At 33.4% G+C, this 15,161-nt stretch overlaps 2 protein-coding genes and 1 long non-coding RNA gene across 4 annotated transcripts; all 3 read left to right on the top strand.

Moving 5' to 3' along the window:
• The first annotated feature begins 1,059 nt into the window (after window positions 1–1,059).
• On the top strand, window positions 1,060–2,427 carry LOC146952863 (F-box/kelch-repeat protein At3g06240-like). Its single transcript, XM_085742286.1, has one exon. It carries the CDS (start codon window positions 1,096–1,098, stop codon window positions 2,326–2,328), a length of 1,233 nt encoding a protein of 410 aa, XP_085598412.1. The 5' UTR covers window positions 1,060–1,095; the 3' UTR covers window positions 2,329–2,427.
• Window positions 2,428–5,325: 2,898 nt separating this feature from the next.
• LOC146952862 (uncharacterized) lies at window positions 5,326–9,587 on the top strand. 2 transcript variants are annotated; one of them, XR_015007908.1, is made up of 7 exons: window positions 5,326–5,559; window positions 5,652–5,705; window positions 5,852–5,933; window positions 6,573–6,893; window positions 7,546–7,691; window positions 7,804–7,933; window positions 9,344–9,587. It is a non-coding gene; the product is annotated as an uncharacterized LOC146952862 (long non-coding RNA). The 2 variants fall into 2 exon arrangements; XR_015007910.1 differs by having other exon boundaries at window positions 5,398–5,559; window positions 6,573–6,727.
• A 1,098-nt stretch (window positions 9,588–10,685) lies between these two features.
• Window positions 10,686–11,922, top strand: LOC146952861 (F-box/kelch-repeat protein At3g06240-like). Its single transcript, XM_085742172.1, has one exon. It carries the CDS (start codon window positions 10,686–10,688, stop codon window positions 11,916–11,918), a length of 1,233 nt encoding a protein of 410 aa, XP_085598298.1. The 3' UTR covers window positions 11,919–11,922.
• The last annotated feature ends 3,239 nt before the right edge of the window (window positions 11,923–15,161 follow it).

The raw sequence follows: 15,161 nt of genomic DNA, 5'->3' as shown, positions 1-15,161 counted from the left end.
TATTATTTGGACAAAATTACACGAAAGTCCTTTAAGTTAATTTTAAGTTTCAAGCAGGTTCTTTCTTTATTGTCAAATTAGTATTTTTTTTTCCCTTCATGTTGAATTGGTCAATTAAATTTAAAAATGTCAAGAATGTTGACCAAATTTCATTTGCATCCATGTTTATTTTTATAAGACTTGGTGTGTATAATAAAAATTTCTCTAAATAAAAATTTCATTTGCATCCATGTTGAGAAGTCTTATAATAAAAATTTACTAAATTTCATTTTGCATCTATGTATATCATTACTTGTCGTTGTCGTGCATCTATTTCATTTTGCATTTATGTATATCATCACTTGTCGTTGTCGTTGTCGTGCATCTATTTATCTTGGAATCCTCATATTATTTGAACACACAACATATACAAATTATGAAATACAGAGAAAATGTTATGGGCTAAAATACTAGCAACCTTTGCAAAATGAGATAGAAATATCTAAATATATACATCCAAATGAACTTTGTACATGCTAGAGTTAGAAAAACGCTCTTCTCCCAACAAGATTTGCTCATTTACAACCAAACTTCCGAAAAACACTCCTGCGTGACGCAGATGTTAAACTCAATGTGACTTAACTCACGCAACGTGACTTAAGTCACACTGAATCCCACCGTGAGTTAACTCACGTTGGTTTTCTTTCTCACCAGTGTCAGAATGGCTAAGTGGTAGAACTTGTTATCCACAACCATAAGGTCATGTGTCCGACCCATTGATGTGTCTTTTTTGAATTTTCATTAGAAAAACTAAGCTAAATTTTGTAGTAATTAATTAATTGCGTCAGAATTCAAAAATATAAGATTATTGATGCAAATTTTCAAAATCTAGAGTGTGCAATGCACACCCTCACAATCTAGAGTGTGCAGTGCACACCCTCACACCACATTGGATCCGCCCCTAGTAAATATATATTCCTTGTTTTCTATATAAACCCAAAACCGGAAGTTGTTTTGAATTGAAAGTATAAGTGGGTCCCATTTCGGAGTGACCTCATTACCACCCTTGCCCCCTTTCGGAGTGAGAGCATCACATTTGAGAAGACTAAGAAATCAATGGCTCTTTCAACTGAGAAGGTAAGCAATTGTATACCTAATGATCTTGTTTATTCTATTATGTCAAAGTTGCCTCTAAAGTCTTTGCATCGATTCAAATGTGTACACAAATCGTGGGTCCTATTATTTGAAAACCCTTATTTCATGAACATGTATCGCAAAAGATTCATCTCTAATATTTCCTATGACGATGATACATATCTCCTCTTAAAGAAGACTCGATTAGATTTTCATAATCATTCATTTTTGTATTTATTTTCCGGTGAGAGGTTTGACAATAAGGTCAGATTAGATTGGCCGCTTCCATTTCAAGATAATGATCGTGATATTAATATTCTGGGATCTGGAATTAATGGCACCCTTTGTCTCTATGTCAACAATATTATTTCAAAAGTTGTAGTGTGGAACCCAGAAATTGAGGAATTCAAGGTTATTCCTCACAAACCTTCTGTTTCCGTACAACATTATGTAAAAGTTGTTGATCAACTTCATGGGTTTGGTTATGATTTTGTTAGAGATGACTATAAGATTATCCGATATGTGGAATTTTATACAGATCTATTTAGTTTTTTTGATGCTCAGGTAAATGTATCCCTGTCAAACGTGGTATATGACCCTGTGTGGGAGATATATAGCCTTAAAAGTAATTCCTGGAGGAAACTTGATTTGGATATGACAACTTTTTATCGGAGTCTTGTAGGTGTTCCAGAGCAAGTGTATATGAATGGAGTGTGTCATTGGTTGGGTGAAAGTGAAACATATATTGATAATGTATATTTGGTGTCATTTGATTTGGGCAGCGAAGAGTTCGTTCTAACATCCATACTCTCAAATGTGGACAATGATATCAATTTTGAATTGGTGGATACACATTTAATTTTGTTAAATGAGTCAATTGCTTTGATATCTAATGATGCACAAATGACTACTTTTCACATATCAATTCTTGGTGAAATCGGTGCTAAGGAATCATGGATAAAGCTCTTCATTGTTGGACCATTACCTTGTCTTGGGCATCCTATTGGAGTAGGGAAGAACGGCGAGATATTCATTGCGAAAGAAGATAAAAAGCTAGCTAGGTGCGATTTAAGTACTCACACAATTCAAGAGCTTGGCATTAAAGGAGTGTTCCATCGTTGTCAGATGGTAATTTATAAGAAAAGTCTTCATTCATTTTCAGAAAAGCCTTCTTTCAATTTAAGAAAATTATTCTGTTCTTGTTTAGGTTTATGATTGTATTTAATTTTACCTTTGTATACAATCATAATTATTAGGAGTATCTGACAAATTAAGATAACATTAGATAATCCGAATCTTAGAATTCATTGAGTATTTACTCTCTTTTTATTTGAATTGTTAGAATGATATCTTGTCTTTATTGAATGGCCTTCTATAATACTAGAATTACCTTATATTTAGAAATTTTGATGATATAAACCTCAACATATCTTTGTTGAGCTTCATTTCATTCTGCTGAAATAGATATCCCACTATGTTAAATTTTGTACGTTGGTTTTTTCTTTATAATCCAAATCAATCAACCAAGTCCTTCAAGATTAATGGGTTAGTAATGAAGCTTATCAAATTTCAGAGTGACTTTGCAAACAATTACGTAAAATACCCAACATTTATTTTAAAGTATGTGATATATTGAAGAGAAGATGCAAAAAGTGTGCTCATATTTGATATAGAGGAAAGCATAGCAAAATGAAATAAAAAACTTGAAATGCACAAACATGTTGTGCAAGTATTCTTTCATTATGTTATGCAACAAACATGAGCATACATTTTGCATGTTTTGACAAAGTTGTAAGATACATGAGATGGAAGTGACATGTTGCAAGGAAAACAAGTGGTAAACAACATGTAAGGAAACTTGGTTTGTCTCTCCTATGAATAGCAAGCTTATTTGCTCCAATTTATAGTACCATCAAGTAGTAATACAACAACAAGAGCCAGAGCTTGTAGAGAGTCAGGGGAAAAATATAATTTCTCATTTGAGGTTTGTCCTAGTGTGAATATTATCCTATTTCAAGCGAGAAAGCAATTTGTCACACCTTTTATTTAGAGAGAGATCTTGTAATTTCTATCACTCGGTGAAACTTCTCTCGTACTCTTATCCCCTGATTTTTTCCCTTCCTTTTATCGGAGATACCACGTAAATATTGTATGTTCAGTTCCTCTTTTCTCATCTATTATTTTAATTGCGTGATATTATTTTATTACTCTGGCGCCAAGCAATAGTCTGATCTTGTTATATTTTATTTTTAAATTGTGTCATTTCGAATAAGAATCTCTTCTTTGTACAAAGAGTACTTCAATCAAATATCTTAAATCTTAACATTATATCATTTTGTTAAATAAACTAGCCGTACGTGGCAATCATAATACACATTTAATCCATATTTAACGGTAGAGGTGTGAGAATTGCTAATGAGACTTGAGAGGAATTCAGATTCCTTATAATTGGGACTGTTAATCTTTAATCAAACGATCATCGATGTTTTGAATTTGTGAATGGTGGAAATTCCTGGTTGTAGAAAATTCAAATTCAATTGAAAGAACATTGAGAGGGTATATATAGATCAATCAAATCGTTTTGTTGTGTTAAGGGCACATGACATTAGGCCTTGTATGAACTTGAATATGGTCAATTGGAATTCATCTCCACAACATTCTCTTTACTTGAATAATGACAACATATTTTTCTTCTATTGTTGATCTCTTTGTGATTATTTGTTTCTAGTTGTTAAAGAATATTGATAATTAGGAGTATACAATTCCGTTAGTAGTTTAGGTGATTGGTTACTTGATTACTTAGTTAGCTTGATTGTTGGTTAATTGTCACATATGCACTTTCACCACAGTTGGTACTTTCACCTCCATATATTTACAAGATTCCAATGTTACTTTTTTTAACTTCAAATTATTGTTGCATGAAGGGTGAAGTGAGTTAGAAGTATCTAATTAGATAAAAAAAAGTGAGTGTCGGGCAATACATAAGTGAGAGAAAAAATAAACTCAGTGTCCAACTCACTTGTGTGATTGCTTTTGATCCAATATAGATGATCTCCGAGCTCCCCTCATGACCGGACAATTATCTCTCATTTTACTTTTCATTAAGCGTTACAATCTCAACTACTCTAATCCATGTTTTCTCCAATTCTGCAAAAATGTCAAAAATATTACTCACGAGGAAGAATTCAATGATATTATGTTTTTATTTTTATGGTTATTGATTAATTTTCTGTAAAAAAATGTAGAGATTTTCAACAGAAAAATTCGTCAAAAGAAAGTGAAAAATAAATTAATCCCAGAGCCAAAGTGAATCCAATGGCAATCACTAAAGCAATCTCTGCTCCTCATGGACAAACAAAAGATAACTAACATAATGAGATGAGTGACAATCATTTGTTTCGTGTTTCCTTTATATCTATCAGTGATAATAATATTTATCCAAATTTTTGTGTGAATGTAAAAATTTTATCCAATTTTTTTATGTATCAATGACAACATTTATCCTGTGATTTTTCTATATTTATTATCAACGATATCTATTTGTCATGTAACTCATCACATCTCTTTATTATATATTTATATTTACCAGCGGAAAGACGGACAATTGCTAAATATTTATCTTACCAGTGGCGACAAATTAATGATTTGAGAAAGTGAGAGTATGGAAAATGTCTATGAGGACTGTTTGAGATTCAGCGCCATTGTTGATGAGACTAAGGACATTTGGGGTTATGGTTTTGAATTTGTTGATGAGATGGAAGTCGTCAGAGGAAGTTAGGAGGCTAATGAGATTAGGGTGTTTTTGGAAAGTACGAGTGGTGGATGATGATGGTTATAGGGGAGAGAGGTCGTAATAGAATGTTGAAGGTGATGTCTGTAATGAGAGACATGCATGTAATGAGGTTGAGGGGAAGAATTGGTTTGTAAGAATGAGAAGAAGTTGAAGTCTTACCGAGGAGGGGTGTTGATGATGTTGTTTATTCTATTATTTACTGTTGATATCTTAATAATATAAATGAAAAGAAAATTTGCACTCAAACCCTAGAAAAACCCTAAGCAAATCCTAACACTTTTTACTAAAATGCCCTTCATTTGGAGCCAAAATGCTACATTTTTAAAATGACAACTTTACCCTTCGGTCAAAATTTGTCTTCTGATTTTGTCAGTGTAATGATCATGCTTACATGGAAAGAATAGAGATGCACAGTGCCACCACACAATTGACCATTTAGAAAGACAAGTACAGCAAAATAAACCAATGCCACACAAGGCTCACTGCCACACAAGGCACGTGGCCATCCTCCCTCACAACTCACAACAGAGCTTCTTCTTTCTATTTCTCTCTCTCTCTTCTCATAACCAGTTTCTTTTCTCTCTCTCTCAATGAGACAAGGCAAGCATTCTCCTCCCTCGTCCTCTTCTTCATCCAATCCTCTATCTTCTCAGGTGGGTAATCATTTTTTTCAATTCTTACTAATTCCTTAATCCTCTCCTTAATTCTCATTCCATCTCACTTTTTCCATGTTTCTTCTATTCAGATCGTCCCAATTCGTAATCTTGGGAAAGAAATCCAGTGAAAGTGTGAAGATCAGGTTCTTCTTCCTCTTCTCTCAACCCATTTTCAAATTTCCCTTCTCAAACTCAAACTCCCTCCCCCTCTCTCTCATACGGTTTGATTTTTCAGTTTTAGTTTCGATTGTGTGCCGAATTGTGTTTTTTGCTAAATTTGATTGTGCAGGCTGTAATATTCAAGGAATGGATCAGGTGGTGGAAAGAGTGAGTGGTTACCATGAACCGGATTGAAGATTCAAGGAAGGAATGTAAGATTTAAAGAATTTAACTCTTTGATTGTTGTGTAGTAACATTGATTATAATAAACTCCTTCCTATTCGACACCCTAAAATTGAATGGATGAGCTTCCAATTGAAGGATTTTGTTCTAATTATAAACAATTGAAGGACAGTGTTACAATTAAGGGATTTTTAGTCATAGATAATTAGCTGTGAGAAGTTTGTGTCTGATACAAAATGAAATGGATGAATGAGTAAAAACAAAGGAAAATTGAATATCATAAATTAGTTGTCTTCTTCTGCTATTTAGGAAAAATTGATTTGCGAATTAGGTAGATATGTGAAGGATTTTGTTTCCATATTGTTTAGTACTTTCGTTTCTCCAATCCCCCCTCCTCATTTCCATTGCTCTTCTGATGTGAAACATGAAAGTAGATAACAGATAACGACTTTTAAGTTGACATAACAAATATGATGAGATAATATATGTCACTGATGTATTGTTTCTCGTCCTGAACATGTCTGTGTTTGTCTATGCATGTTTCTCTGGCTTGACAATTTTATGAAGTGTTGAGTTTGTTCTTTTCTTGCTGTTAATTTTGTAAAGAAAGATAAAGAAGAAATTTTAATTCAATATGAACATTGATATCTCGTGTTGTGCTTGAATAGGTGGGCTATCTATCTGCATCAATAAGAAAAGTAGCTGCTGCCAGAGTGGGTGACACGATCACTCACCATTTTAGAAAGGCAGACAATTCACTCCCTGGATATGAAGAAGCCACTCCTATGGTGTTATGTGGCCTGTTTCCTATTGATGCTGACCGGTATTGATTTCTTATTTGCATTTTTTTTCTCTTTGTTGAACAAAAGAATTGTATTGTTAATCGCTAATGTTGCTGGAGTTAATCAATTTTTTTTGGTTTTGGTACCGGATTTCCTGAGATACGAGATGCACTTGAAAAGCTTCAACTCAATGATGCTGCACTGAAGGTGGCATTATATACTTATATGTTGGAAAGTAGTGCATCTTTCGTTTTAGGCATTTGGCAAGGGGAATTTGCATTTTTATGTATATGCAAATTATTATTTTAGTTAGAATAGATTTAACTACCAATTCACCTTTTCTTTAAGTTGTTTGGCTTGATATTAAGTTAATTATTGTGTTGCACTTTTGACTTAAGATTCTTTCATGAAAGAAACGTTGATGTCAAATCTGCTAGGCATAAAGTTAACTTCAATTATGACATGCACGATCTGAATGTGTGGTTTTTTTGATTTATAGTATCTTAATCTATCTCAACAAAGGGTCGGTGTTCTAAATTTGTGATGATTATTAACGAAGGGTATAGTTTCATTCACATTTTTGGCATTCATTATAATGTAACTTATAGAAGAGAGAAAAAACTATAACAGGATGTTTTTGTAGATATTTTGGCTCTTATAGATACATTAGAGAGCAATACCTATGTCATTTTTATTCTATATATATATATATATATTCTCAAATTGGGTTTGATAACATGTGCCTTTTCTTTGCCTGACCCTTTTTTTTGTTTTATTATATAATTTTCCTTTCAGATGGTAAAGTATGATGATTTTTTGTGAAGAATTTGACAAAGGTTATGTTGATCGATGATTGTAGGAATAGGTGGGACTGCTTGCTTGATTGGAAGCATCTATGTGTTCCTCAGAGATTTTCAGAAGGCGCTAATATCAAACCTGCTGTTCGAAGACCTGGCCAAACTGTGTGTTTTAGAATCAATCGCAACAATGTTCTTTCTCACCTCTGTAAGCCTCTCTCTCTCTCTCTCTCTCCCTCTCTCTCACACCCTCTATATGTTTCCATATACAATTATTGTGTGTAACAATGTGTGTTTAAGTATTATTTCGGGTTACGTAGGTTGAAACCTTGCGCATAACAGTTGAATCATCAAACTTGGCATCCCCATGTTGAAGCCTGCGACGATGATCCTCTCCCTAAATGCGTTGCTACTGAGTTTAAAGCTCTAAAAGATGACATCGTCATGCAGGTAGCTAATTAATTACAAATTCATTACTTTACTTTCGTGGTTGAGATGTGTTTGAAAGTAATGTTTAATTGTTTTAATGTGAACTATATATAGTTCGGTACATATTTAGGCAGGAAGTTCTAGGACTATCATGGCTGAGATGTGTTTAGTTTAGCTATGACTGTTTTGGGCAGGGAATTCCAGTAATTTTTTTGAATTATGTGTTTGACTGCTTGAGCATGGATTTATTTTAAGAAATTTTTCTAATTAGATTTTTCAGATAACAGTAGTTTTACACATAACAACATGCTGCAATATGGATATAAAGACATGTCTTATGCTTTTAATGACATGGAACTAAAGTAGAAAAAGCTACATAGCAAATTAGGAAATTAATCAATCTCATTCTTAAACTATTTTTGAAGCTATTTCGGAACTATTTTTGCTGCTATAGATTACCTATGTTTTCTTGAACTATATTTTACAATAGTTAAAGTAACGAAAACCTGAAGTTTTGATCTGCATTTAGAGAATGCTTGAAATTAATTAGTTTGCAAATTCATTGATTTGCGCAGTTCAACATCCAAATGGAACTTACCAATTCCAATTTGAAACTATGTCAAGTATAGTGAATTAACATTTGTTTTAACTCAGGGAGTGCACATCATTATTTGAAGTTAATATATGTCTTTTTTCAGATTTAAAAGAGTAAAAAGTAAAGGCAATATGTCTTTTAACATAGTAACATTAAAAAGGCTCTAAAAATACTTTTTCTGCATCATTTCTATATTATCAAGTTCTTAATAACAATTAGTTTACGTCTATATTAAATAGTTTGAGCTTTTAAGCAAAGTTTGGTAGTTTGAGACACAAGAGTGGTTAAATATGATTTGGTCAAATTAAATTTATAATATGTCAAAGTTGACGATACATGTTATTTCTGCATTAAAATTTTGATTAAATTACTCATAAATGTTGTGATTAGTTTTGCTAAATGTAATTGTACTCCGTTAGAGCCGTTAGTGTAATTTTATGTGATTTCTACATTCTAAATGTTCAAGTGTAGAATCTATACCAACTGTTAATCTCTTTACCTTGAAAGAATGAGTTATATGTGTTGTTTTTAAGATCAAGGGATGCAAGAAAACATGTTGATATGGTTATGTGAGATACTAGCTGCACCACTTCCCTGTAATCTTTATGATAAGCACTAGAGTTTTATCTCTATATTGATTATGATATATTGATTATGATGTATAAATTCATCTCATCAAAATTCACTATGATGGAGTAAATTGTTAATTATTTATTTCAAATCATCATGTTATAATATATGGAGTAAATTGTTAATTATTTATTTCAAATCATCAAAATTCCTCTGTTATATATGATTACATTTTGACAAATCTTTCTATATATATATTCTTTCAGATCTGAAAGCATGTCTATGGAAGGGAGAACGAGTTCAAGTTTTATCGTAAGAAACCTTAAAAGCAAGCTGCTGCTCAAAAGTTCTATATCTATTATCTGCTGTCCGAAAAAGAACCCACTTTTTAACCCATGTCATTTTTAATTAGTGCTTTCATTCTTTTTTTCTTGATTTTTTAGGAATTAGAATGCAAACATGAGGCTTCAGCCTTTCAATTTGATGTTAATAGATGTATTATATTCTACACATTTGTTTCCAAAACTTTCAAATATCGTCAGAACTATTAGTTTTTGTAATGCAGCTATTTAGTATACATAAAGGCTACATCTAGATAAGAAAACAATGATTTCGTTGCCATCCTATACAAAAAAGCAACATCTATACATAAATATGTGCATTGTTCTATGCACTTTATCGTCACCCTATACATAAAGGCTACACGGTAGACTTTAACTTTAGTTAGAAAAAATGACAATATTTTCAGGTTTAAGCTTTTAATTTATTGTGTTCATCATTGACCCGTGCGAAGCACGGGGGCGCGATCTAGTTTTCCTTACACTTACTATTTATTATATATGATTTTGCTTTTTCTTATTCGGCCTGATTCTTAGATCTATTTAGAATTCATTTGTGTTCTTTTCTAAAGGAAGGATCGATTTCAATGTTGTTGTTGTGTTGAAGCTAAAATTAGGGAGCTAAAAGTATATTTTTAAAATAAGGGGCCAAATTCGCTAGATTGTGAAAATTGGGGGATCAATAGTGTATTTTAGCCAAAATATTAAGAATTAATTACAAGATCAACATATATTAAATATAATCAAATTGTTCACTGTTATTACCAATAAGTGGGGCTAGAGGAGAATTGTGGTTCAACTCAACAGAACACACTCTTAAGTAAAAGATTACAGGAGTTGGGTCTCAATGGCTAACCAAAGCCAAAACAGGCTTTAAGGTTCCAAGAGCATTAATAAACATACTAACAATATTACTTAACAAATATGTCCTAATGCTTAAGTGAGAGTTGAACCAACACTTTTGTGGGATATGAGCCAACGTTGAAAAAGGTTTTAGTTGTAAAATAAGTATTTAGCAAAGTTAAAGCCCTAATTACAGTGAATTTTTTATTTCTTTATGATTAACTAAATTAAAATATATAATCCTTTTTTTAATATAAACCCAAAACCGGAGGTCGTTTTGATGGAACATAGGTTTTAACAATTAGTTGTAATTGTTAAAACAATTAGTTGTAATTGCGGGTTTTGTTTTTCCTATTGTAATAATCTCATTACCATCCCTCCCCCCTTTTGGAGTGTGAACGTCGCGTTTGAGAAGACTGAGAAATCAATGGCTCTTTCAAATGAGAAGGTTAGAAATTGTATACCTTATGATCTTGTCTCTTCCATTATGTCAAAGCTGCCTCTAAAATCTTTGACTCGATTTAAATGTGTACATAAATCATGGGTACTATTATTTGAAAACCCTAATTTCATGAACTTGTATCGCAAAAGATTCATCTCTAATAATTCCTATGACGGTGATACATGTCTCCTCTTAAAGCAAACTAGGCAAGATCTTGGAAACCCTTCGTCGTTATATTTAATTTCTGGTGGGAGTTTTGACAATAAGGTCAAATTAGATTGGCCGCCTCTTTTTCAAGAGGAATTTAGCTATATTAAGATTTTGGGTTCTGGAATCAATGGCAATATTTGTCTCTATATCGACGGTATTAGTTCAAAAGCTATAGTGTGGAACCCAACAATTGACGAATTCAAGGTCATTCCTTCCGAGCCTTCTGTGTCCGTACCACCTTATGTAAGGTTTACAGACCAACTTTATGGATTTGGTTATGATTACGTTAGAGATGACTATAAAATTATTAGACATGTGGGATTTCATCTAGATATATGGAGTTTGAATGATCCTCGGGTAATCTTGTCTCTGTCAGATGTGTTATACAATCCGTTCTGGGAGATATATAGCCATAAAAATAATTCTTGGAGGAAACTTGATTTGGCTATGACAACTTTTTATCATAACCTTGTAGGTGTTCCAAAGCAAGTGTACACGAATGGGGTGTGTCATTGGTTGGATAAAAGAGAAACAGATATGCGTAATGTATATTTGGTGTCATTTGATTTGGGTAATGAAGACTTCTTTCTAACACCCATACCCGCAACTGTGACAAATAATATCAAATTTTTTTGGATGGATACTCATTTAACAGTGTTAAACGAGTCCATTGCTTTAATATCTAGTGAAGCACGAACGACTACTTTTCACATATCAATTCTTGGTGAAATTGGTGTGAAGGAATCATGGATCAAACTCTTCATTGTTGGACCATTACCTTTTATTGGGCATCCTATTGGAGTAGGGATGAACGGCGAGATATTCATTGCAAAAAGAGATAATGAGCTAGCTAGGTGTGATATAAGTACCCACACAATTCAAGATCTTGGCATTAAAGAAGTGACCTGTGCCTGTCAGGTGGTAATTCATAAAAAAAGTCTTATTTCAATCGCAGAAAAATCTTCTTTCAATTGGAGAAAAGTCTTGTTTTCTTGCTTAGGTTTATGATTATGGCTATAATAATTGTACTTTTGTTTACAAAGGAGTTGTCAATTATGCATATCATTATTATTATCAGTGAATTAAGTTACAATTAGATATATTAATGTAAATATTTATTTTGAAGATTTGGTCTCATTTTATTTAGAAATAATCTGATTGTTATTTCAATTGTAAGAATGACCGTTTATCTTTATTTGTGTCATTTCTATTTATAGTCTCTTCTTCTTTAGAATAGAGTACCTCAATCAAGTAGCTTCAATCTTCACATTATACTCCCATGATCGTGCTTCAAATACTTGCTATTGTTCAGTGTCAATTGTTTCTCTAATACATTGGGTCGTCATTTACTTCTGCACATCCCCTTATAAGTCCCATTTACTTCCTCCCTAACCAGTCCTCCCCCCTTCCTCGACGCCAGATTACACCTCTCCCGCGGCTCCTAGACAAACTAAAGGATGCGACCACCATTGAGCTAATTCATACTTGAAACTTGTTGACTTTACTCTGAACCAATTCCATGATAACAATTTAATGCTATCAACATGTTAAATAATAAAGTATTAGACTTAAGCTATTGGACCTTTATATTCTTAACTTGTTTTGATCCAGCTTGAATCATTTGTAGTTGCTGAGTTCTCAAAAGTTTGGGAATGTGTGTGACTGATTGATTTGATTTCTTGATTGATTATTTTGTGAAGATTGTGAATTTTTAGACATTAAGTAACAGGAGGAGTTTTCAGACCGATTTTGCAGTGGTAAAAAAACAAGGATTAGCAAATTCAAGGACCAAATTTTAAATGACCCCTATTTGCATGGGACTAAACACATATACAAGCTAGAGGAAGCCGGATTTCAAATGATTATTATGATTGATTACACTTTTTCTCCTTTTGATTACTATGTTTGGTTGTTTCTCTCTATTAGTTCTTCATTGCTTCTCCCTATTCTTCATCGGTTATGCTATAGGCTGATTTGGTTTATTCTTCGAGTTAATTTGCAACAAGCTTAAAGCTTAGCTTCAGGGGTACTGTTAGAATTTTATATTATTTAGTATGTAGGAATTGGACCCAGACCCACGTTAGGCGTGAGGGTGGGTGCTGAATGAAGTTGGTTTTGAAGTTGTTTGTAGTTTGTTGTTAATCACACATCGTTCAGGTTCCCGACTGTTGAGTGTATAAATATGTTTGAGTACCCTTGTCGTTTGAGCTAACTTTTAGATGAGATCCAAACTCATTTAACACAACAATATCAGTCTTCACCTCTTTGTTCTGAACAAAATGCTTGTATTTCTCGCTTTCCAAATACACCACATACCAGCAAACCAAATTGATACTATTCCCATTCGAACCCCTTTCTTAACTCTAGGTAATCCGGTGAAAGAATTCATGTGAATTATGCTGTTATTGTGATACACCACATATGCACCCAACCACTTAGCAATCCTTGGCCATACCTTGGGAAAAAAAATGAGCACACAAAATAAGTGATTTATGTTCTCTTGTTCTCCACACCCTCCTACACACTGTAACTCTTCCGTATTAAGAATTCATCTCCTGTGCAAATTATCTTTCGATGGGATCCTATTTTGAATAACTTGCCAGACGAACACAGACACTTTTATCAGGATCGAATTATGCCACAGATTTTTAACAGGATGCTGCTCCCCCAAATTGTTGTCTTCCATTAAGACTTTATAAGCTGGTTTAAAGGAATAGCAATTCGACGGGTCCTTTCCCCACACTATGCTATCTCCGCCCAAAAAGCTCTCTTCTCCACTTAAATTCCTTTCTACAAAAAATTTCTTCTATTGTTGATTGCTTTGTAATTATTTACTCGTTTGCTTTCTAGCTTCTATCAAACTGGTTTGACTTGTCTGGGACCAACATTAGAGAAACAGATGCCATGACAAATTGAAGGCAATGGTAGCAACTACAGATAATGAAAGAGCAAGTATTTGAAACACTCTCGTGCAATGCTTTAAAATTTAAAATGGTTATCGAACTGATGAAAACTCCAACTCATTGTTCAACTACCTTAGATAGTTGAACCAGAACGAAACATTGAATAGTTCTCAAATAACCAAACCATATACGGTGCGAGTTTATGATTCAGCCGATATAATTGATTTGGATAGGCCTTTTTTCATAGTGCACTATGAAAAAAGCCTTTGATTAAAAAATAGTTAACTCAGAATTGCACTACAAAGTGTGATCTGAATGGCGTTATAGCATGTGGCATAACGTATCTTGGATAGATCTTAATATCATCTGAAAATTTAGGTTGTGTCTAATTCAATCTTAGAAAACCGGCTTCTACGATAAAAACTACCCTTACTTATAAACGCTAACGTGAGACTCATAACACATGAAACTTATCTTCTACTGTTATAGCTAACCTATTTCGCAAAGCTGTTGTGTTCAGGGTGCTCCTGAACTGATTCCTAACATCAAACAAACAGGCTTTTCATGCTTTTTATTTAATCAGCACCATTTTATGCTGAAAAAATGTTTTAAATTTTCATTGAATAATAAAATGTTTCATTGTTTTGTGTATGAGTATTTTTATACAGGAAAAGGGGAAAATAAACGTTTTTACTATTTTCAGTTGTTTCTTTACAAAAATTCAAAAACAAAAGAAATATCAGGCAAATTCTAATAGGGACCCGTATAATAAATGGTCCATGATGGACAACGAACATCTACCTTTGAATTGATCTCTTTTTTTCAATACAAGGGAGGTCGTTAGGCAGGACTACAAGACGACACAATAAAAATGGACAACATTCTACTATGAAAGATTAACACAACCTGGCGGAGGATGATCTAAGAACAGGGTATCTGTAGGTATAAAAAGAGCATAGCCTGCAAGCCAGTCAACTTCATGGTTTGCCTTCCTATAAATGAGTAATTGTAACCTAGCAATCCTTTATTAATGAGGGAGACAATCAAAAAATAGGGGTGAGTTGGGGGGCACCCACTAGTAATCAAGGGCACTGCAACAACCGAGTCTGATTCAAAAGAAAGCTTCTGGTACCCCTTGTCACATGCGAGTTGGAAAGCCGAGTAAATTCTCCAAAGCTCTAACATGAAAACCGAACTAGACCCCAAATTTCTTCCAAAACCACCAGCCAAGCACCGAAGTCATCTCTAAAAACTCTGTCATCGCTAATTCATCATAATGTCATGCACCCTCCACATATGTGATTCTCTTCTAACTCCCATTCTCCTTCTATCAGTTATCTCTCTCCAA

Source organism: Medicago sativa, chromosome 1 (assembly GCF_051527215.1).
Source record: "Medicago sativa cultivar Bolivia chromosome 1, Bolivia_mono, whole genome shotgun sequence".
NCBI lineage: Eukaryota > Viridiplantae > Streptophyta > Magnoliopsida > Fabales > Fabaceae > Medicago > Medicago sativa.
The sequence above is the reverse complement of the archived record's forward strand: the minus strand, read 5'-3'. Positions and strand labels throughout refer to the sequence as shown.

Excerpts from the sequence above, each read along its gene's own strand:
- LOC146952861 (XM_085742172.1), top strand. The coding sequence starts at position 10,686 with ATGGCTCTTTCAAATGAGAAGGTTAGAAATTGTATACCTTATGATCTT.
- LOC146952863 (XM_085742286.1), top strand. The coding sequence starts at position 1,096 with ATGGCTCTTTCAACTGAGAAGGTAAGCAATTGTATACCTAATGATCTT.